The 21,745-nt window shown below is 64.4% G+C and overlaps 4 protein-coding genes across 4 annotated transcripts; 2 read left to right on the top strand and 2 right to left on the bottom strand.

Annotated features, from left to right (window-relative positions):
• The first annotated feature begins 411 nt into the window (after positions 1-411).
• On the top strand, positions 412-8,287 carry CHLRE_07g353950v5 (uncharacterized protein). The gene is made up of 12 exons (XM_001702014.2): positions 412-793; positions 949-1,068; positions 1,262-1,385; positions 1,605-1,781; positions 2,010-2,081; positions 2,216-2,314; positions 2,505-2,772; positions 2,912-3,762; positions 3,903-4,319; positions 4,553-4,747; positions 4,893-5,066; positions 5,203-8,287. Exons 1-12 carry the CDS (start codon positions 633-635, stop codon positions 7,570-7,572), a joined length of 5,028 nt encoding a protein of 1,675 aa, XP_001702066.2. The 5' UTR covers positions 412-632; the 3' UTR covers positions 7,573-8,287.
• Positions 8,288-8,289: 2 nt separating this feature from the next.
• On the bottom strand, positions 8,290-13,251 carry CHLRE_07g353900v5 (uncharacterized protein). The gene is made up of 11 exons (XM_043064616.1): positions 12,465-13,251; positions 12,270-12,305; positions 11,982-12,078; positions 11,746-11,857; positions 11,448-11,492; positions 11,118-11,222; positions 10,827-10,910; positions 10,397-10,592; positions 10,151-10,231; positions 9,834-9,956; positions 8,290-9,680 (listed from the first exon to the last, which is right to left on the bottom strand). Exons 1-11 carry the CDS (start codon positions 12,852-12,854, stop codon positions 9,225-9,227), a joined length of 1,725 nt encoding a protein of 574 aa, XP_042923184.1. The 5' UTR covers positions 12,855-13,251; the 3' UTR covers positions 8,290-9,224.
• A 120-nt stretch (positions 13,252-13,371) lies between these two features.
• CHLRE_07g353850v5 (uncharacterized protein) lies at positions 13,372-17,676 on the top strand. The gene is made up of 9 exons (XM_043064615.1): positions 13,372-13,657; positions 13,765-14,101; positions 14,261-14,387; positions 14,817-14,870; positions 15,233-15,423; positions 15,680-15,830; positions 16,069-16,124; positions 16,485-16,586; positions 16,904-17,676. The coding sequence occupies exons 2-9, from the start codon at positions 14,096-14,098 to the stop codon at positions 17,471-17,473; spliced, it is 1,257 nt and encodes a 418-aa protein (XP_042923183.1). The 5' UTR covers positions 13,372-13,657; positions 13,765-14,095; the 3' UTR covers positions 17,474-17,676.
• Positions 17,677-17,789: 113 nt separating this feature from the next.
• Positions 17,790-19,851, bottom strand: CHLRE_07g353837v5 (uncharacterized protein). Its single transcript, XM_043064614.1, has 3 exons — positions 19,599-19,851; positions 18,846-19,371; positions 17,790-18,696 (listed from the first exon to the last, which is right to left on the bottom strand). The coding sequence occupies exons 2-3, from the start codon at positions 19,342-19,344 to the stop codon at positions 18,623-18,625; spliced, it is 573 nt and encodes a 190-aa protein (XP_042923182.1). The 5' UTR covers positions 19,345-19,371; positions 19,599-19,851; the 3' UTR covers positions 17,790-18,622.
• Between the last annotated feature and the right edge of the window lie 1,894 nt (positions 19,852-21,745).

Here is a 21,745-nt window from a genome sequence, read left to right as displayed (position 1 = left end):
GGTACGCACGCTGGGTACGGTACGCATTACAATTTCTTGTCCCCCTGGAAATTGTGCTCCGCCCGAACCTTGAGAGGGAAAGACCTCTCTTGTTGCCCAGGTTGTGCTCCGAGTTTTGATTAGGTGGCGGTATGATCGTGATGACCAGCCTCAAGGGTGCCCAGCGCCGGCCGTTGCCGGTTGCATGGTCCCATAGGGTCCGGAGGCCTCCTTGTCGTGCCTGTGGTCGGCCATGGCATGTGCAGCACGACTCTGTGTCGCCATATTCTAACGGCCCTCCAGCTGTTGTGGCGTGGAGGTTGTGGCGCCTTAGAGGCAGTAGGGGCCTGCAGAGGCGGAGGATGTTGGGAGTGGGAGCATCCGCGACATCGCAATATCAAGTGCCATATTTATACTTGTGTGCGTTATATAACTTATTCCTCCTTCTTGTCACCTATCCTTTGGCCACAGCGCCAGTTTTGCCACTGCTTTAAATCCAGCTTAGCCGCCCCTGACTCGAACTACAACAATATATGGCTATAGAATAGCACTGTTATACTTGACCTGGCGCCAGGCGGCGGGCAGGCGAGCTGTCGGCAGCATGGCGCTTTGAAGCACGCTGACGGTGGCGCAGGAGTGGCGCTGCGCCCGCGATGGGCATCAACGGGCTCTTGCAGCAGCTCAAGAGCATTTCCAAGCCGAAGCACGTCAGCGCATACCGCGGACAGAAGGTTGCCATCGATGGCTACTCGTGGCTGCACAAGGGCGCATACAGCTGCAGCAGGGAGCTGTGTGAGGGCATCTGGGCGGACGGGTGAGGTTCCTTGGAGCCGGCGAGGAATGGGGTTTTCAGCTTTGGGCCCAGACTGATCCCCCCTGACTGATGCGCCGCAACACCCCGCCGCTGGCTATTCTGGCGGTGCCTTGGTTGACCCTAGCACAGTTGCCTTTCCGCCTGTCGATCCACAGCTACGTACGCTACTTCGTGGGGCGCGTCGACCTATTGCTGGGCAATGGCGTGGTGCCCATCGTGGTGTTTGACGGCTGCCGCCTGCCCATGAAGGCAGATGAGGAGGACAACCGCAGACGGTGCGTGGGCCTGCCGCAGATCCGATATTGATAACAACACCTACACGCCTGGTCAGAAGTCAGCTTACCGCCTTTTGACATGAGCACTGTCATGACCCTTGTTGACTCCATTTTGAAGCTTACTGGGAATAGCAGCGTATTGGGAACAGGGGGCCTAAGGAAGTCCGTGTGTGTTTGCTCTGTGTGTACACAGCGGCCGGCGGGAGGCGCTGGAGCGGGCTCGCGCCCATGCCGAGTCGGGCAACATGGCCGCCGCCAACGAATGCTACCAGCGCGCGGTCAACATTACGCCCTGGATGGCCAAGGTGGTCATCGAGGTGAGCGGCAGCTGCAGCAGGGCCGGTGCAGCGACTGGCAAATAGCTCCGAGACTTGGGTCAGCCGGCTTGGGTCAGCCGGCAGAGGCGCAACGAGTGCCGCTCGACAGCCGCAGCAACTTGCTAGCTGCTACGCCTATTCGCCATAGGTACAGCCTTATTAGCAACTCACTTCCGCACCAACCTCCGTCCCCTTCTACTTATGCTCCCACCCGCACAGGCGCTGCGTGAGCGCGGCGTGCGCTGCCTGGTGGCGCCCTACGAGGCGGACGCACAGCTGAGCTACCTGGCTCTGCGGGGCGAGGTGCACGCGGTGCTGACCGAGGACAGCGACATGCTGGCGTACGGCTGCCCGCGCGTGCTGTACAAGCTGGACCGGGCGGGGCACGGCGAGGAGGTGAGAGAGCCAGGCAGGGAAAGGCGGCAAGGAAGCAAGGGGGAGGGGGATGCTGGAGCGTAAGCGTGGCACCGTGGTCGTGGTCATGGCGGCTTCGGTTCGGTCTGGTAGGCTGCGGATGGAGTTGTGGCATGTAAAAGGGGTGGAGCGGCAGGTGGGTTAGGATGTGGGTGTGGCTGGCTACTCACCTGCGCTCCGCGCCGCACCCCGATCGCCCCCTTCCTGCAGGTGCTGCTGGCTGACCTGCCGCTGGTGCGGGAGCTCAACATGGCGGGCTTCGACCACGACATGCTGCTGCAGGTGCGGACAGATGAATGTGTAGGACTTCTGAGGCTGCGGGCTATGCTTTGTGCCGCGTGGCCCAGGCATGCTGCTGGGGCACGTGCCGTCCGTAAGAAGTCGACTGTAAATGGTGCATGTGTGTGCGCCGCCAGATGTGCATCCTGGCCGGCTGCGACTTCCTGCCCAACATCTCGGGCGTGGGCATCAAGAAGGCGCACGGGCTCATCAAGAAGCACCGTGACTTCGTGCGGGTACGGCAGGGTGTGGGCAGACGGGGTGGGGTAAACGCGGCCTGGCTACAGGGTTTTTGCCGTGAACTCAATGCAAGCCGCCATCTGGGTCGCCTGTGTCATGCTCGTTTTCGTGACCGTCATGGACACGGCCCGCTAAGTACCCATACACCGTCATCAGGTTACGAAAACGGCGGCCCCTGCCCTGCAGGTGGTCCGCACGCTGCGCTTCAACGGCACCACCGTGCCGCCGAACTACGAGGTCCGCTTCCAGCGCACGCTGTGGCTGTTCCGCCACCAGCGTGTGTTCTGCCCCGCCGCACGCGCCATGGCGCACCTGCGGCCGCTGCCGCCGGGCGGGCTGGGCGGCGCGGACGTGCTGGTGGCGGCGGCGCTGCCGGCGGAGGGGCCGGAGCGGGAGGCGCTGGAGTTCCTGGGGCCGGTGATGGAGGCGGAGGTGGCGGCGGGCATTTCGGAAGGTGGGGTGGGTGTTGCCAGCACGGGTACTGCTGCTGGCTCAAGGGCTGCTGGCTCAGGAAAGGAACTGAACAAGGCAATGCGGACTGTTGCAAGACTGGTGCCAGTCTTAAATGCTAATACTAACACGCTTCTCTGCAGGCGAGCTCGACCCTAGCACGCTGAAGCCGTTCGACCTGGCCACCATCTACCGCGGCTGCCCGCACCCGCCCCGCCACCTGTGGCAGGCGCTGGGCATACCCGCCTCCGGGCCGCAGCAGCACCACCAGCAGCACCACCAACATCAACGCGGACACGGCGGCGCCACTCCGTCATCATCACAGGGCGGCGCGCCCAGCGGCAGCCAGGCGGCGGCGGGCGGCTCACAGGGGGCCGGTCAGGGGGCCAGCGGCAGCAGCAGCCAGGGGGCCGCGCAGCACATGCACCACCACAGCCAACAGCGGCGCCATACGTGGGGTGGCGCCAGCAACCAGCCGGGCGGCACTCACGCGTCCCAGCACCCGACCCAAATGGGCCACAGTCACAGACGCCTCTCGGCAGCCGGCGGCCATGGCGGCAAGCCGCCTCCTGCACCCAACGGCGGGATACAGCGTTTCTTCAAGAGCAACCCGGCCGCCAGCCAGCCTTTCCGGCCTGTGCTGCCAGGCGGGGCGGTGGGCGGCGGCTCGCAGGCCCGCGCGTCGTCAGACGGGGAGGGCAGCGCGCCGGCGGCGGTTGTGACGCTCACCGGACAACGGGTGCAGGTGATGCCGTGTGCCGCAGCGCGGCCGGCAGGGGCGGAGGTAGCGGCCAGTGCGCAGGCCAGCAAGCGCCCGCAGCAACACCCCGCAGCCGCTGCTGCAGGGGGCTTGGCAGGGGATGAGGAGCCAGGGGCCGAGCTGGAGGGCGGGGGTGACGAGGGCCGCAGCGCGTCGCTGGGGGACGAGGCGGTCGCCGCGGCACTGGGCGGCTGCGGTGTGGCTGACGGCTACGAGGCGGCAGACGAGGAGCAGGTGTGTGCTGGCCACCAGCACTTTCATTGTTGCGCGGAATACAATGCACAGTATGCTTTGGGCCCTGCTCTCTGGGTCTTGCACTGTGCTCCTTTTTCTGGGTCGAGCTTGACTGACGCTCCTCGTGTTGGTGCGCGCAGGTTGATGTGAAGCGGTCGACACCGAATGGCAAGCGGCGGCGGCGCAGCTCAGACCACATGCGAACAGCTGTGGAAACGGCAGGTGGTGGCGACGGCGCTGGCATGGGCGCGCCGTCACCGGGTCTGTTAGACACCATCTCGGGGGGCAGCCTATTTGCACGCCTCCGCTGCGGCGGCGCTGCAGGCGGCCGCGTGGGAGGCTTGGCTGCAGCAGGCAGCCGTGGCTCTCGACCGCCGGTAGGCCCCAGCACCACCGCGGCGCCGGCTGCGAATGACACGGAGGGCGCTGCGGCTTCTACGCTCGCGGGAGCGGCGGCTGGGGCAGCTGCTGCAGCCCGGCTGCTACGGGTGCCGCCGGCAGCGGACTCGGCACACGAGGGCAGCGTGTCTGGCCTAATGTCCAACTTCCAGTCTCAGGTGCGCTCCGACCTGACGCCATCAGGCGTGCGGCTTGCCTTGTGGCTTCACCTGCGCTGCGCTGCACGCTGCTAATGTTAGCAACCCCGTGCAAACCTGCATGCACATGCTTGGGTGATCGTTGCTACTCCAGCTGCGCTCGTGAGCTGCGCTGCGGAACATGCTATTTGTGTCGACGACCTATACATAACCGTATGCATGCTGCATCGCGCGAACGTCACGTGCGCAAACAGGGCCGGTCGCAAGGGCTGTCAGGCGCGGACTCGGACGCGGCGGCGGGGTCTGGCTACGACAGCCAGTACGACAGCCAGGCCACGGCGGGCGGCGAAGCGGCAGCCAGCGCAGGCGGCGGCGGTAGCCTGCTGGGGGGTTGGGGCGCGCGCCGGCACGGCAACCGCGCTCGTGCGCCGGCTTACCTTGCCATGGAGGTGAGGGCGACGTTGACCTTGGCCCAGATCAGATAGCTACACTGGGGAGGTTTTGGACAGTCGTTTAGCTTACAGCGCCACGATATGTAGCGGCGCAGAGTTGCACGCCCGTGTCGCTCATGCGGCGTGAACCTTTCCCCTGCAGGCGCTGTTCTCGCAGCCCTCCGACACCGATCAGCCGGCTTCGCAGCAGCAGCCGGCGGGCTCGGGGCCCGCTCTGTCGCTGGGGCTGCGGCCAGGGGCAGGCGCCCTGCCGGGGCTAGACATCTGGCGGCGGCCGCCGGCAGCCGGAGCGCCGAGCATGTCTCAGCCCTGCATGGTGGGGCTTGCGTTGGGTCGAGGGCGGGACCGTGCTTTTTGTGGACGTTTCGCAACGGCTTGAGCAACCACGTGCACCTATTTCCAGTCCTGCGCATGCATCTCCGAATATTTTCCCTGTTGTACGCCCCTTGCAGTCGCTCCCCTCCACTTCAAAGCACTCGCACCTTACACCTTCACCGGAGGCGGCGGCTGTGGAGGATGCCTGCGCTGCCGCCGCCGGCGCGGCTGCTGCTGGGGGATCCTCTGCCACCGCGGCAGCACCGGACAAGTGCGCCGCGAGCACCGCTGCTCCAGCGTTCAGTAGCATGCCGCAGCAACAGACGCAAGCACCACCCTTCAGCATCTATGACGGCTTGGACGATGATGGGGCGGAGGATTGTGAGGCACGTTGTCAGCCGGGGCGTGGCGTCGACGCAGCTGGGAGGTGCACGGGAGCCACGGAGGAGCAGGAAGACGAGGAGGCGGGTGAGGATGAGGTGACCAGCCCGTGGAAGGGCGCGACCGGGGTGCTGCAGGGCTCCCAGCGGCCCATGATGGCCGGGCTGCGGCGGCGGCGCCTGGGCGCAGGCGGTGGGCTGCTGCACGCCTCCGCGCGCCGGCGGCTGAACCAGGAGGAGCAGGAGGAGGTCGAGGCAGCAGGAGCCGCCGCTGTGGGCCGCACGGCAAGGGCGGGGGCTGTGCCGCAGGCGGCTGCCGCCGCGGGTGACTGGCTGCGCGGCGCTGCAGCTGCAGCGGATGACGATGAACACCTGCTCTTCGCCGGGCTGAGCGCCGCACGCCAGCAGCATGACGGCGCCAGCAATGGGCACATGGATGGCACAGGCGGCGATGTCGGTAACCTGTTCGCGTTCGTTGGCGACGAGGAGCTAGAGCTGGGGCGCGCCGCGGGCGGCGGCGGCGGGGGTGAGGCTATCGATGACGGCGGTGAGTGCGGGGATGCGGAGGCTGAGCGGCTGTTTCAGGCCTTGGACCGGAAGGAGGCCGACCGGCAGTCTCTGCTGGCGGAGCTGCAGGCGGCACAACACGACGATGAGCAGCAGCAGCAGCAGCAGCAGCAGGATATTCAACAGCAGGAGCGGCAGGATGGTCGCGAGACTGGGCCAACCAGAGTGGGCGCAGGCGGCGGCAGCGGTGGCAGTGGTGGCAACGGCAGCGGCGGCCGGGCGCGACGGCGCCTTCTTGACGGATTTGCACATGCACAGCAGCAGGTGTCGGCGGAGGGCGCGGCTGGGGCTACCGAGGACACCGGGGCCAATGCCGCGCCACCGGGCAACACGACGCCGTTTGGGGCGTATGCTGCCTCTGCTGGTGCCGCGGCAGCACCTCGGCAGGACCGGCGCTCGGGTCCCTCTCCAAACTGCAACGGCGCTGAGTGTGGCAGCGGCGCTGGTCCTGCGGCGACGGAGGAGGAGGCGCAGGCTGCTGCAGAAGAGGGCGCCGCCGCCGCTGCAGTGCAGGAAATGGAGGACGAGGATGATGAGGACGACGACGTACTCATCACGCAGGAGGTGGCGGGCAGGGGTGGCGGCGGCGGCGGGTTCCACTCGGTCCAGCACGTGGAGAAATTCGCTCACCTTGCACGTAGGGCCGTGGACCGACTGCAGCTGGCGCTGCAGCCGCCGCCGGCCGCCGCCGCCGCAGCAGCTGCACCCTGGAGGTTGCGCGAGCACCAGCAGCAGCCGCCACAGCGGCGTGCATCGGCAGCGGGCGCCGCCAAGGCGGCCCAGACCGGCGGTCCTACTCCCAGCCAGCTGCCGCACCAGCAGCAATCGCAGCGGCCGGCGCCCGGCATGCGGCCGCTCGCTGCCGCGCAGCCGGCAGGCGCCACACCTTGGCCGTTCGGCGACTTCACGTGCACGCGTGCAGCGCCCAAGCGGCGCACCTCTGCTCCAGGTTCGAAGCAGGGCGCCGCGGCCAGGGGCCATGGCGGCTACTTCGGCAGCGTGTTTGTGTCGGACCAGGGGCAGGAGCCGCAACAGCAGGATGACTGCGGCGAGGCCACTGCCGCCGAGGATGCGGGCGGCGGCCAGCACCGGCATCACCAGCAACAACAGCACAAGCACCAGGCGCAGGCGCAGGAGCCGACGCAAGGCGGGGCGGGTGAGGCGCAGGGTGACGGTGACGACGACGATGGCGAGGTGGAGATTGTTGGCATGCGGCATACGCCCGCCATGTTCAACCGCCGTGCCCTAGCGGAGGCGCACCTGCGGCAGCCCTTTCAGGTGCCGCGCACCGTCAACACCAGCCAGCCGGGGTCCGCAGCAGGGAGCGGTGCCGGTGGCGGTGGCGGTGGGAGCGCGGTGGGCTTGACCGGCGGCCGGATGGGTGGGCCAAGCCGAAGGCCGGGGCTTGGTGGCGGGAGGGCGTCGACATCTGGAGCTGGCGCCGGCAAGGAACAGCGGCAGGCGGGGCAGGCAGCGGCGGTAGCTGGTGCGTTGGGTTTGCAGCGGTTCATGTGCGGAGGCAGCGGCGGTGCGGCCGGCAGTCGTAGGTCCACTGGGTGATGGCATCCTCAGCCATTAAGCCAGCCATTTTGTACCCCATAGCTGTTGGTTCTCGCTCATGAACTTGTTTACACGCTATCTTGGGCGTAACGTACTGCAGAGGTGATGCACGTGTTGTGACGCGTGCTGCACCGCCCGTACAATATATATCATAACCACCGGCACCATCGTGGGGTTCGGACTGTGCCTGTATTTATCAAGCATTAACTTACGTGACCTGGGACCTGCGTGCGATGTGTGCATGTGTATGGTTGAATGGCTGATTCGTGCGAGTGATGTGAGCTGGGTGACGTGCGAGATCACGAAGCAGCCGGTGGGGTGAGCCTGCAAACGCTGTTACCTGTTTAGCTGGGCAAATGGACTGGTGAGTACCAGGGTTGCGCTTGAGTTTGCGACGTTACAAGACAAACAGAGTGCAAGCACACAGAGACCATGCTGGCCAGGCCCAGATTGGCGCTGAAGGCCGGAAGATGCAATACGGTACAAGGTACGGTATGCGTGTGTGATGGGACAGTGGTAAGGCAGATTGGTGAAGTCCCGTAGGGCGCAGCTGATTCCCAAACGCCAGCAGATGGCAAACAATTTGCAACGGCAGAGCAGGAGTGCGCGATACGGTATGCAGGATTTGCCATGCTGTGAACGCATGCACAGATCAAAGTTTGTGCTCTGGCCGTCTGGGGCTTGATGGCAGCTGAGGCACAGGCTACCAAATGCCACGATGCGTTTTACCAGGTGCCTGAATTACAGGATATCCGTGTCCAGGTGCCAAGACAAGCGGTCCTGACGCGCGCTACGGCATCTGTGACAGCCATCGAGCCACCGTACGTGTGCCGTCCAAAACTCCCAACGCTCTACATGCTTCATCTGAGTAACTCTTGCAGAAGGATCAGGAAGGAATCCCAAATGCAACACACCCTGCGCCCGACACAGCGTATAAACGTCCCCTGCTATAAACTAAGGCATGCCCATTCCTTGGAAAGCTCAACCGCTGGGGGCGTGAGGGGCGCAGGGGCACGCCCCGTGCATGGTGCTTATGGTGTATGCCGTACAGACGGTCGTGAGGATGAAGGGGCGAGACCCGCTGCCTCTCAGTCCGATCCTAGCCACATACATGGGTAGCTAGCCTTTGACCAGCATATGAGAGGCCTGTCCGATGGACGTAAAACAGACAATTTGCAAGCCACTGCAACATGCTGAGTAGCCTGAGCCGACGCCTACATGTCAGCAGTCAGCACCAGCCCGCACAGCATTCGCACGCCAAGACAGCTTTCATCAGGCACGCAAAACAGCAAGCTGCACACGCTCGGACGTGACAGTACTGTCGGCACTCGGGTTGCTCTCAACCTCGTTCTAGTCTACTTCGCTTTCCTTCGACCCCTGCGGCCCAATTCCTTCAGGGGCTGGCTTCTGGCAATAACCCTTTTCTTCGACAGATATCAGCTTTTGCCCCCAGGTGTTTACCCCGCAAAACTCTCGCATGTGGTGTACACGCCATCGCAAAGTACAATACTAATCAATACTGCTAGGTCTAAGGTTTAAAATCAATTTAAGATGCGCACGCCATGCAGCCATGCACCAGATGCCCCCTGCCCAAACAATCCTGCTCCGTATCAGCCTATTCCACGCTTGACCACTTGAACAATAATGAACAATTAATGCATTCGCGCGGTAGCCCCCACGTGCCCACACCGCCCCTGAGCAGCAGCCAACTTGTCAGCCGCCGCACTCTCGGCCTCCTGCCGCCGCTGTCCTTTACTATGTACCTGGCGCTGTAGCTTACGATGCTGCTGGTGCCGAAACTCCGCTACGCCTCCCACCGCCGCCACCTCGCTGGTCCCAACGCCTCCATTGCGCAGGCCGGCGCCGCCGGCATCGCCGCCCGCCGCCACATCAGCTCCACTGGCGGCAGCACGAGCGCGCACGGCAGCTACTGCCGCGGGCTCCTCCGCCTTGCCACCGCTGCTGCCGCCTCCGGCCTCCGCCGCCGCCGCCGCCCACACCATCCCGTCCAGGCGTGTGAGCAGTCGGGCCCAGTCGTAGAGCCGCTGGTCCAGGGCGTTTGCCGCCACCAGCGCATCCAGTTCGGAGCCGGCCAGCACACCCAACGCCTGCGTTGGAGCACACAGCGTGACACGGGCTTCGTTCCTCTCATGCCGTAAGCATCAGACCTAATCAACATGCAAGTGGCTGGCGGCACGCTCTTTGAATCCCACCAGCCATGCGGCCAGCCGTTGCATGCACCACCCGCACGCCGCACGCACCTGTTCCATGACCGCGCGCACGCGGCCGCCCACATCCTCGCTGCTGCGCCCCTCCTCGTCCAGCAGCGTGTGCTGCCAGCCCAGGCCCCAGCGGTGCCCTAGCACCGACAGCGGCTCCGGGTCCTGCACGCATCAGGTGCGCGTGAGACCCGGCCCATATGTGCAGGCTGGCAAGCGACTTACAGCGCCACCTTGACGATGCACCCTTACGTGCTTTGTTGGGGCGCGCTAGCCCGCACTCGTGGGTCCTCCAAGCCACACTAAACTCTCGTGCCCCCTCGCCTTCCGCCCTCCACCCGCTCCGCCCCCTCACTCACCTCCAGCACCAGGACCACATCCATGGCCGCAGCCAGCACCGCCCGCGCTGGCGTCAGGTGCTCCTCGGGGGTCAGGCCGCCCTGTGGTGTGCGAAACAGGTGTGTGCAGCACGTGGGAGGCATGGGAGGGTGACCGACTGGCGGGGCAACAATAACACGAACGAGCCCCGGCGGGCCTGCGGCAGCAGTCAGTGCCGAACAGCGGAAGAGCATGGTGTTCCCCGCCTGCAACCCGCGCCCGCGCACCTGCGGCGCATAAAAGACCCTCTCTCCCAGCAGCGCGCGTGCGTACAGGTTGTCCAGAGCCGCCGGCAGCAGCGCCCGCCACTGCGCCGCTGTGACCATGGGTGCGAAGTAGCTGCCGGCAGCTGCGGGCCCCAGCCAGCCGCTCATGAGGGTGACCAGGTAGCGCATGTGACTCAGCAGCCGCTCGCGTGGCGACCTGTGCTTGGTACGTATGGCGAGGCAGAGATGAGAGGACGAGAGCAGCATGGAGGGTCAGCGGATGGACTAAGAGCCCAGTGTAATCCATGCTAGCTACCGAGGAAGCCGGGTAGGAACAACTCAACAGTTTGCAAATGCAGATGCCACGCGGAGTCACGATGGCTGCTGCCGAGCTTGTCAGCACCTTACTCTCACACCACCGGCACCCGCGACCGTCACCCCGCGCACTTACCGCAGCACGGCCAGGTTGAGGAACTCACGGCACACCGCCGGCGGCGCGTCCACCCGCCCGCCCCGACCACGGAGCGTGTATTCACTGGGGGAAGGGGGGAGGAGGGGAGGTGGCACACAGGCAGGCGGCATGGGTTGTGAGCGCGAGAGCAGTTAAGATTGCGATATGACACGCCCGTGCAACACAAGTTGACACGTAGAATCCGGCTAAGGCAGCAGGCGGGCCCCCAGCCCCCCAACTTGCAGTGCAGCCAAGATCACTTTGGGCTGTGTCGTCCTCGTAGTAACCCACCTGGCGTAGAAGGTCCAGTCGCTTTCATTTAGGAGCTGCGCGCGCTTGCTACACCGGTTGCGCACGTCCTTGGCCGAATAGACTGCGCCCCACTTCGCCATTTTACTGCGGCAGAAAGGTGGGCAGAAGACGACAGAGGGGTCGGCAATGCAGGTGGGGCCGGAGGGTTGCGGCATGGTTTCAGTGCAACTTGGTGCCTTTGGGGGCGTGTAGGCACGTGGACACACCCATAACGCTCCACCATTCCCTTACTCCACCAGTGCACCCTGAACCTCATCGGCAGTACAATTAACCAGATCGCTATCAGACGGTGGCCAACTCCTGACTCACAAGTTGATCTTCTTGGGGCAGTCCTCCATGTCGGGCAGCGCCCGCCTGCAGCACAGCAGCGCGCGATCCTTGGCTGGTAAGGGCAAGGGCGCATGTCTCCATACATGAGTCACTACCAAACATGTGCGATGATGTGAAAACTGGTGACAACCTGAGCGCGAAAGCACCGACACAGAGGCCGTCTTGCTGCTGGTAAGCAGCTTGCACCATACCATGAGGCTGCTCCGCGTCTGCTTCGATCGCCTCGTGCTGCATTCCCAGTTTGTAAGCCCCGCTTAACCCTCCTCGCGTTACCCACTCGCACTGCCGTTCGTGCTCCTCGCGGTCCATCCAGCGCGGCCCGTCCCCGAACTCGGGTATGAGGCACGTGAACTGGTCCTTGACCGAGTAGGTCGTACACCCCACCACCGCTGCAGGCAAGCAAGCAAACGACCGTGTGTGTGGTGTTGAGGGACGCGCACTTATTCAGTAGGTGGGTGCAATCGAAGCCCAGTCACATGCCATTGTCATTCAACGCATGCAGCTCCTAGTCACCTGAGGCCCTGCACACGCTGGTCCCGGCCGCCTTGGAGAAGTGGTAAAATTCCACAGCGGACTTGCCACCCGCGCCGGCGGCATGCAGCTTGTACAGCTGTTTGCGGGCGTTGGGTGGCAGGTGGGGAGCAGCAGGCAGTGGTAAGGCGGCGAGCGTGCTAACGATTCTTTGGCGCATATCAGAGACGGGTAGCCGTGCAAGGGGTGGTGGTTGAACACGCTGGTCCCTGGATGGTGGACTGGTAGCGGTACCCCTCCCAACATGTGCACAGTTGCAGAGCACCCTACCTGCTTCAGAATGCGCACTGCTGCGTCGTCGTCCTCCTGTCGGTGTTTGTTAACGGCCAGGGAAATATCAGCTCACATACCGTACGGTTTACAAGGACTTCAATACGGACTGCAGGAGCCCAAGGCAACCAAGGTAACGCGACACGGAACCACCTGTGCCACGCGACAACACGAACATGTCCAGTCCTCCCGTACCTGGCTCCAAGCATTTCCTGCTGCACGCCACGTGGCCAACAGCGCCGCGGTCAACGCCCGCCGGGCGAAGGCGTGCGTGTCGCGCCCGGCAGTCGGGAGGCGCTGGGCGAGCTTCTCGGCAGAGCGAAGCCAATCCCTTACTAAGTCTGACACGGTTGCGGGCGTCACGCCGGTCGCACCCGAGTTCGTATTATCCGCCGGCCGCGAAGTTGTCGGCTGGCTGTTGGAGACATCGAGATTCCGCGCTGCCCGCAGCAAGTCGCGAAGTTCGTGGGCATCTACTTGAGGACCGTCTGCAGCATTGCCCGCAGCACCCGCGTCCAGCTTCCAGTGCTCAGCCGCGGCCGTAAATTGAGCTTCGGAGAGTAGCTCATGAAGCAGATCGTTCATAAGGCTGGGATCCTGCTGAGCACTATCCTTCCACGCTTCGGACACGAGCTTTCCAAAGGTTCCCTCGCCAAGCCGCGTGGTACTTCCCACCGCGGCAACTGGGAGCCTCCACGAAGATACAGATCCTTGGTCGACCGGAGACGGAGACGCGGTGGGCCATTTCACAAAGAATGTGCCGCCCAGCGTTATCAGCCCCAGCGTCAGTGCGTAGTAAGCCGCGATGCCCATCTAGTCTACTAGCAGCAGTTTGCACATTGATATGTAAGCAACATGCCAATTGCGAGGGACGCTGCTACGGGTTGCAGCCAACCGCCTTGACGTTATTATGCTGGTTATTATGACGATGTCACTTGAATTTAGCTTTTGTATAGCAAAAGCTAACTTACTTAGCTACGTATCACAACGGGCAAGCTTGTTGGCTCGCAGGCATGGCGAGGTAAAACCGCGGGAAGTGCGATGGGGTCGCCCGGGATGAGTGTTCAGAACATTTTATGGCTGGAAGTTATTATTGGCACATGCGTATTATTCCCAATAAATGTTTGTATTCATTACTGATAGCAGTTTTGCGGAAAGTCCTTCCTGAATTGCGTTGGTATGGAGTCGCTGAACTACCGACGCTTTCTCGGCTTGTTCTTTCTTTTCGTTACGTGCGCGGCTTGGATAGGCGCGAGCTTTATTACACAATTCCTTGTGTCAGGGGGCTCTGGAGACGCGGGACCGGAGATAGAACCCTGGCTCCTCACGCTGATATGCAGCTCAACGTTCTGCATGTACATACCGATCGGATTCTGGGCGAGGAGAAGGTGGGGCTTGAGAAAGTGATTGCGGGAAGCTGGGCACGTCCCTCTGCCAAACCCTAAATGCCACCTCCCCGCTTACCAGTCAATATGCCCTGCGGTTGGACACACAGGGCTGCAGCCAAAGCAGGGGATTGTAATAACACTGGTGCGGCAGCGGACGATGAAGAGGCGGCGGCGGAGGCTGACGCAGCCGCAGGGAACACAGCAGGAGGTGCCAGCGAGGCGTCAGCAGCTGCAAAGGCCCGGAGAACCTCAGAGCGACAGCCGCTCTTGGGAGCGGGGCTGGGTGATGCCACAGAGGACCGTGTTGGCGTTGGGGGTGGCGGCGGGGCGTTAAAAGGCGATGCAGACCAGGCAGAAGGCGAAGAGGAGCAGGTGGAGGGGTCGGAGGGTGACGGCAACGGGGGCGAAGTGGCGCTGTCAACGATTGTCAAGGCGGCTATGCTGGTGGGTGGTGGGTAGTTAGTTAAGGGCCTGGGCAGGTTGGCGGGCGACTGTATGAGTGGCGGGATGCGGGGCGCGAGCACAAACCCCGCCGTCCCCTCTTCGCTCTCATGGGATGGTGCGAACGACCCCACCCACCCCACCCACCCACCCGCTCGCCAGGTAGCTCCGGTGTGGTTCGGCGCTCAGCTCACCTTCACGGCCAGCCTGCAGTTCACCTCCGTCACCTCCAACACAGTGCTCAGCTCGTGCAGCTCGCTGTTCGTGTACCTGGGGGCGCTGGCGCTGCGTGAGTGACGGAGGGGCTGATGAGGGTGGTGTTGTATGTTTGCAAAGTGTTTGGTAAGTGTGGAAAGTGGGAGGGGAAGGGTTCGACGAGGTGTGTGTGTGTAAAGTATGTGTGCCGTGCATTTATGCGCCGTACATATGTGACCGTGCATGTGTGTCTAGGGGGTGGCGAGTGTGCTGATGGGATCAGAGACTTAGATATGGCATAGCGATGGGCTCAGTCAAGCACAGTGATGTGGTTTGAAGTGGGTTGTTCTGACGGTGTGCTGTAGCGAGGGGTTGCATGAGGAGGCGCACCGTCATGTTCGGGTGCGGCTGCGCACGGCTCACCAAGGCCCGTGCTCGTGTCCGCCGCGCTGCTCGCTCGCTCACTCACTCGCGTGTGCGCTCCTCGCTGCCCGCATGCCGCGCCGTGACACTGCCGGTGCAGGCCAGGAGCGGGGCAGTCACCTGCGGCTGGCGAGTGTGGTCGCAGCCATGGCGGGTGCGCGGGCTGGGCAGGCGGGTTGGGCCGGGTGGGCTGGATGTGGCTGGACGGGAGGTGAAGCAAATGGGCCCGCACAGGTATGGGGTCGTGCGGGAGGCGCTGCTGCTTTCACTCCTGCCTCACACCGCCGCTGTTTCATGGTCCTAACGCTGCTGCTGCTGCTGCTGCTGCTGCTGCTGCTGCTGCTGCTGCTGCTGCTGCTGCTGCTGCTGCTGCTGCTGCTGCTGCTGCTGCTGCTGCTGCTGCTGCTGCTGCTGCTGCTGCTGCTGCTGCTGCTGCTGCTGCTGCTGCTGCTGCTGCTGCTGCTGCTGCTGCTGCTGCTGCTGCTGCTGCTGCTGCTGCTGCTGCTGCTGCTGCAGGCACGGCGCTGGTCACGCTGGCGGACAGACGCAGCGGCGGCGGCGGCGGCTCAGGCGGTGGCGGCGGCGGCTCAGGCGGCGGCGGCGGCACGGGCGGCGGCTCCGCCCCCCTGCTGGGTGACAGTCTCACGCTGCTGGCGGCGGCACTGTATGCGGCCTACACACTCATCATGAGGAAGATGCTGGTCAAGGTGAAGGCGGGGGGCGAGGGGGGGGGGCGGAGGAGAGGGCGGCAGCGGGGCCCGGGGGAAGACCGGGGGCGGGGCTAGGGGCGAGCCATCGCCGGGGCGGAGATGCCGTATGCGAGAGGGATGCCTTGATGCAGCAAGTGTGTGAGCTTGACCTGGGGTCCAGCTCGTCTTTCCTTTTACCACCGCAATTCCCCCGCCACGCCCCCCTACGCCTTCACTTCTAAAGTTATCATGAATGTAAACCCCCCCCCCCCAGGACGATGCGGTGGTGACGGCGCTGTTCTTCGGTTGCATCGGGGCGCTGTGTACGGCGGTGCTGCTGCCGCTGGTGGCGGGGCTGGCGGCGGCGGGGTCGGCGGTGGTGACACGCGTCACGGGGCAGGCCCTGGGCCTGGCGCTGGTGCAGGGTGGGTGACGGAGCGTGGGATGGTTGCGGGCTGCGTCAGCGTGCTGCATTGCGTGAGTCAACCGTTATGAGTACATTTACACTGACTTGCGTGCGGCCCGTCTCGAACATGAAGGCGCACATGGCTGCCTACCGCACCTACCTCCCGGCACATCCTTTACCAACTCACACACATACACAAACGCAGCACCGTGCCCACGGCCTTTCCCCCGCCCCCTTCCTTATGCCCCCATACACAGGCCTCGTGGACTACGTGGCAGCTGACTATGCCTGGGCGCGCGCCGTCATGCTGCTGGTGCGTGGGGGTGGCTGGGGGGTGGCTGGCTGGGGTTGAAATGATCAAGGGGCTGATGGCACTGGGCAATGGGAGAGACTGAGAGGCCGGGAGAAGGAGAGAGCCCGAGTCCTGGTGACTGGCGGCGGCAGGGCCTGGAGCAGACGGGTTCTGCAGCTGCGATCGATCCAGCACCAGCACGATCCAGGATGCAGGGTTGCCGTACCTACCACCCAGAATCCAGACCTTAATCAGGCGCACGGCTCGCCTGATCCACATGGCATGATTGCCTGCGACTGCCGTTCCCGACTGCCTGCCTGCCTGCCTGCCTGCCTGCCTGCCTGCCTGCCTGCCTGCCTGCCTGCCGCCTTGGCTACACAGGGCCCCACCGCCACCAGCTGTGGGCTGGCGATGCAGATCCCCGCCGCCGCCGTCATCGACGCCCTTGCCAACGGGAACAAGCTGGCCTGGACAGAGACGCCGGTGAGGTCGCAGGATGTTGGTGGGGGAATCAGCGCGCTGCCGGTCACCGAGCTTCGCGGCTGGATGTGATGTGATGGGTTCATTGTCTCAATAAATGTAGGGGTTTATTGGTGGCCGCGAGCATGCCTCACTCTGCTCCAGCGCACAGCGCCGCACCGTTGCATCAGTCCGCGCCTGCCCTCGTCGCCCACGTCACCGCGCCCGTGCGCCGCCACGGCCGCGCCGCTGCGGCCCCATCAATGCACCCTCGTGCGACGCTCCCTTACTCGGCTCGGCGCCGGGTCTTCCTCCTGCTGCTGCCCCGCAAATCTCCGCAGGCGCGGCTGGCGCAGTTTCTCACAGGCAGCGTGTTGATCATCGGCGGCTTCATGGGCGTGTCGTTGGAGCCGCGCACATGGGCGGCCTGGATGCAGCGCTGGCGGCGGCGCCGTGCTGGAGGTAGCAGCGGAGGCGGCAGCAGCGGAGGAGGGCGCCTCAGCAGCAGTGCTGCCGGGCCGCAGGACGGCGGTAGGAGCGGTAGCGTCACGGGGCGAGGCCAGGGCCTGGGTGGCTACGATCGGGCGGAGGTGGCTGCGGGGCCCGGTGGCGGTGGTGATACGCGGGCGCAACTGCTGGGGGCCGGACGGGCCGGGACTGGCCTGGTGGGAAGCGGCGCTTCGTTAGGGTCTGATGCAAGGAAGGAGGCTGTGGAGGAGGGGGCAGTGGCAAGGGAGGGGCTGGGGCGCAGCAAGGGTAGAGGAGGCAATGACGCGTTGGAGGGTACGGCGGGAGGCGTGGCGGGCCGAGCGCTGAGGGCGGCGGGACAGGCCCTGGGGCGAGGGGGTGGTGCGGACGGTGTGACTGCCTCGTACATTCCTCTAACGGACAAGAGCCATGAGGGCAAGTGAAGCATGCGGCTCACGTGCGCCATCCAGCTGCTGGCTGAGCGCGTGCAAGATGCGGCGGTGTGCTCACTGCTTGATGGGTGCGTACGGTTGCCCTAGCCAACGCGCTTAGGCTGTGGCCAGTGTGCGGGTGCTGTGTTGGAGATGTTGTGCCTAGCGCTGTCAGGACAGTTGTGAGCGTAACGTGGTTGTAACCCGAAAGCGCGTCCGTCTCGCGGCCAGCCTACAGCACGCAGCATTCTTGACACTCACTTGCAGCTTGCCTGGACGACTCACCTACGGACGCACGTACACAGCACTAGGGGAACCCCTTACGGCAGTAGTCGGTGCTTTACACAAGCTTCATTCACCCTGAACATGAAGCGTCTGGAGGCTGGGGATGTCCGGATGTGCTCAAGCACTAGCAGCTGTATGTCCCATGAATGCAAGCCCGCCACCTCATTTCTGAGGCCCTAGGCAAAGCAAACACGACTGCACAATTGCACTGACGCAGCTTCTTTGGATGGAAGCGATAGATTCGCCATCCAGTTTTGTATGGTTTAGAGAGCCGTGCAGAGGATGGACACAAAGTATGTAGGAACACTGTGGGCAGAACGGTATGGTTAGGCACACGGCCTGCCATACACAGACACGCTAGACAGGTCCGCACGCTGTCAACTCAGATCACCCGCGCGCGACCGCAACTACAGTCTATGCCGCCATTGAGGTCTCATCAACCGTAGTGCATGCGCCGCTAACTGGATAAATTGCGAACGCAAAATACAATATCATGCAGTGCAAGTATCTCAAGCAACAACTAAACTGCCATGGTGCGTGTAGGCCTGACGACGCCCACACACGCACATGATTGACATGACGAGGTACTGCTCATGCGGCTCGCCTCTTGAAATGTGCATGAGGCTTGGCAATGCACGCACGTGCACCTGGCAATGCTGGAAACTCGAGCGCGTCCGTATCCACCCCCGTCGTATCCGACGTATGTATGCTGTATATGTTGACACGCTTGCTTTGGTAACTTTGCTCGTTGGTTGCAAGGCGTGCTGGGGCGCACCAGGTATGTGGCTCGCATCTGTCGGCAGTGCATGCAATCCCCATGCCACGCTAAACGCCGGCCCCACAGGCTGGGGCAGAGGCTGCACCGCTGCCAGTGCTTTAAGGCATGTGCTTGCGAGGGCGGCGCTGGGGTGGCGGCGAGCGGCGGTGGCGCGGCGGCGGCCGCGCGTGACCTGCGAAACACCAGCATGGCGACGGCGGGCAACGGCACCAACAATCATCCGGCGAGAGTGTACCAAGGTGGACGCGCACGTTTACGGTATGTTTTGAGCTGCTGTGTGTTTAGCAACAGCTGCATGCATGAGGCACTGCTGGTGCGCACCTGGGGACGGAGGGTCAGAAGGAGTTTCAGGCATCGGCGGCATTGGCGGGGCGCGCTCCCCCGGCTTGCCCTTGGAGCTCTTGGGCGGCGGCGAGGGGGAGGGCGGTGGGGGCGGGGGCGGGGAAGGCGATGGCGGGGGCGGGGGCGGGCTGGGAGGAGGTGGGGGAGGCGAGGGCGGCGGAGGCGGAGGAGGAGGCGACGGAGGAGGAGACGGAGACGGGGGAGGAGTTGGCGGGCGGGGAGGCGGCGGCGAGCTCTTGGGCGCGTTGGCAAGGACGTTGGCCAATGTGTCGCACTCAGTGTCGGCTGTAATGAAGCGGCAGATGTACACGGGCACAAACTCGCTTTGAGAGCCAAACTGCGCGCCAATGTAAAGCACAAGGTTGTAAGCCACACCCAGGGAGGGGGAGCTCAGCACAGTGCGGGTGTTGGGCGCCACATTGGTCATGTAGTTGGAGCGCGGGTCGGAGGAGCGGTAGGTGACCTGGTCGTTGTCCATGTAGGACAATATCTCGTGCACAACCACCTGTCAGGGATAAGGCAAACGCCATCTGGTCAATCCTGAGTCACGTGCGATGCACTATAAGGACGGGTTTGTGCGTTACGCATGCTTATTGTGCGCTACGCATGCGTCTGGGACTGGACGCATGCGTGCCAGAACGCATGAAGCATGAGGGGCGGGGGGCCGGGTCGGGCGCACAGCCGTGCGTACAAGCACGCATGCGGGCCGCATGCAGGCGCATGCGCACCGACCTGACGCAAGCACTAAGAGACGCACGTATTCCTGTAAGTCACGACATAGTCGTAGACAGCAAGCACGGCTCGCTCGCTCGTAGGGTCGCGTGATCGCCGGACGCGGCACTCCAACACTTCAACAGCGTCAGACCCTGCTATATGATGCAATGTGTATATCAAAACGAACAGTGTAAGTAGGCTAGCAGGCCTTGCGAAGTATTCACTCGGACATAGTGCTAGACTTTTAGTCTTTAGACGGTCGGGCCTAAACGAGTGAACGCATGTGTATATATGGTATGCTGTACTATCTGGGCGTCGCACCAAGCAACCAGCATGGAGGCTGCACCTGACAAGGCGGGTTGTGTGGCTGGCGTGTAGAGGGCTGGCCACTGCCGCTGCCGCGCACTGCTCGCAAGGCCGGGGACTGCGAGGCAGCTCAAGGTGTGCGTAGAGTGCGTAGGCGTGGTTGTTTCTGCGACAGTGCCTTTGTTAAGCAGCCGCGGCGGGGGTTATGGTTATGAGATAGCACTGGCGTGGGACTGGGCGTGCACGATGAAGGTCGCGGGCGACGGCGCAACTGAGTGCAACGGTGGCACTGCGGTGGCGGCCCCCCACAGGCCATGGCTGCCGTTGTCGCCATTGCTAGCGTTGGACGCGTGCTGCCCCCCGCCGGCATCAACCCCGCGGCTGCACCATCAGCTGCGCCATCGCATCAGGCGACGAGACAGCACTGGCGTGGGGCTGGGCGTTTGTGATTGGTGCCGCGGGCGGCGGTGGCGCCAGTGAGCGCAACGGCGGTGCTGCGGCGGTGGCCCCCCACAGGCCACGGCTGCCGTTGTCGCCAGCGCTAACGTTGGACGCGTGCTGCCCCCCGCCGGCGTCACCCCCGCGGCTGCACATTCAGCTGCGCCGTCGCATCAGGCGACGAGACAGCACTGGCGTGGGGCTGGGTGCTTGGGATTAGTGCCGCGGGCGGCGGTGGCGCCAGTGAGCGCAACGGCGGTGCTGCGGCGGTGGCCCCCCACAGGCCATGGCTGCCGTTGTCGCCAGCGCTAACGTTGGACGCGTGCTGCCCCCAGCCGGCGTCGCCCCTGCGGCTGCACCATCAGCTGCGCCGTCGCATCAGGCGACGAGACAGCACTGGCGTGGGCCTGGGCGTATATGATTGGTGCCGCGGGTGGCGTCGTCGTGGGAGAGCGCAACGGCGGTGCTGCGGCGGTGGCCCCCCACATGCCATGGCTGCCGTTGTCGCCAGCGCTAACGTTGGACGCGTGCTGCCCCCCGCCGGCGTCACCCCCGCGGCTGCACCATCAGCTGCGCCGTTGCATCAGGCGACGAGACAGCACTGGCGTGGGCCTGGGCGTTTGTGATTGGTGCCGCGGGCGGCGGTGGCGCCAGTGAGCGCAACGGCGGTGCTGCGGCGGTGGCCCCCCACAGGCCACGGCTGCCGTTGTCGCCATTGCTAGCGTTGGACGCGCGTTGCCCCCCGCCGGCGTCACCCCCGCGGCTGCACCATCAGCTGCGCCGTTGCATCAGGCGACGAGACAGCACTGGCGTGGGCCTGGGCGTTTGTGATTGGGGCAGCGGGCGGCGGTGGCGCCAGTGAGCGCAACGGCGGTGCTGCGGCGGTGGCCCCCCACAGGCCATGGCTTCCGTCGTCGCCATTGCTAGCGTTGGACGCGTGCTGCCCCCAGCCGGCGTCACCCCAGCGGCTGCACCATTAGCTGCGCCAACGCATCAGGCGACGAGACAGCACTGGCGTGGGCCTGAGCGTTTGTGATTGGGGCAGCGGGCGGCGGTGGCGACAGTAAGCGCAACGGCGGTGCTGCGGCGGTGGTCCCCCACATGCCATGGCTGCCGTTGTCGCCATTGCTAGCGTTGGACGCGTGCTGCCCCCCGCCGGCGTCACCCCCGCGGCTGCACCATCAGCTGCGCCGTTGCATCAGGCGACGAGACAGCACTGGCGTGGGGCTGGGTGTTTGGGATTGGTGCCGCGGGTGGCGTCGTCGTGGGAGAGCGCAACGGCGGTGCTGCGGCGGTGGCCCCCACAGGCCATGGCTGCCGTTGTCGCCATTGCTAGCGTTGGACGCGTGCTGCCCCCCGCCGGCGTCACCCCCGCGGCTGCACCATCAGCTGCGCCGTCGCATCAGGCGACAAGACAGCAC

This window comes from Chlamydomonas reinhardtii, chromosome 7 (assembly GCF_000002595.2).
Source record: "Chlamydomonas reinhardtii strain CC-503 cw92 mt+ chromosome 7, whole genome shotgun sequence".
Classification (NCBI taxonomy): Eukaryota; Viridiplantae; Chlorophyta; class Chlorophyceae; order Chlamydomonadales; family Chlamydomonadaceae; genus Chlamydomonas; species Chlamydomonas reinhardtii.
The sequence above is the reverse complement of the archived record's forward strand: the minus strand, read 5'-3'. Positions and strand labels throughout refer to the sequence as shown.

What these genes read in the sequence shown, in the direction of transcription:
- CHLRE_07g353950v5 (XM_001702014.2), top strand. Translation starts at nt 633, where the DNA reads ATGGGCATCAACGGGCTCTTGCAGCAGCTCAAGAGCATTTCCAAGCCG. An exon ending in ACCACGACATGCTGCTGCAG is followed by an intron (nt 2,082 to 2,215) that starts GTGCGGACAGAT and finishes GTGCGCCGCCAG; the next exon opens with ATGTGCATCCTGGCCGGCTG. An exon ending in AGGCGGCAGACGAGGAGCAG is followed by an intron (nt 3,763 to 3,902) that starts GTGTGTGCTGGC and finishes TGGTGCGCGCAG; the next exon opens with GTTGATGTGAAGCGGTCGAC.
- CHLRE_07g353900v5 (XM_043064616.1), bottom strand. Translation starts at nt 12,854, where the DNA reads ATGAACGATCTGCTTCATGAGCTACTCTCCGAAGCTCAATTTACGGCC. An exon ending in CAGTGCGCATTCTGAAGCAG is followed by an intron (nt 12,079 to 12,269) that starts GTAGGGTGCTCT and finishes GCCCGCAAACAG; the next exon opens with CTGTACAAGCTGCATGCCGC. An exon ending in CAGCGTGTGCAGGGCCTCAG is followed by an intron (nt 11,858 to 11,981) that starts GTGACTAGGAGC and finishes GCTTGCCTGCAG; the next exon opens with CGGTGGTGGGGTGTACGACC.
- CHLRE_07g353850v5 (XM_043064615.1), top strand. An exon ending in CCTGGGGGCGCTGGCGCTGC is followed by an intron (nt 14,388 to 14,816) that starts GTGAGTGACGGA and finishes CTGCCGGTGCAG; the next exon opens with GCCAGGAGCGGGGCAGTCAC. An exon ending in TGGCCTGGACAGAGACGCCG is followed by an intron (nt 16,587 to 16,903) that starts GTGAGGTCGCAG and finishes AAATCTCCGCAG; the next exon opens with GCGCGGCTGGCGCAGTTTCT.
- CHLRE_07g353837v5 (XM_043064614.1), bottom strand. Translation starts at nt 19,344, where the DNA reads ATGGACAACGACCAGGTCACCTACCGCTCCTCCGACCCGCGCTCCAAC. An exon ending in TTCTGACCCTCCGTCCCCAG is followed by an intron (nt 18,697 to 18,845) that starts GTGCGCACCAGC and finishes GGTGTTTCGCAG; the next exon opens with GTCACGCGCGGCCGCCGCCG.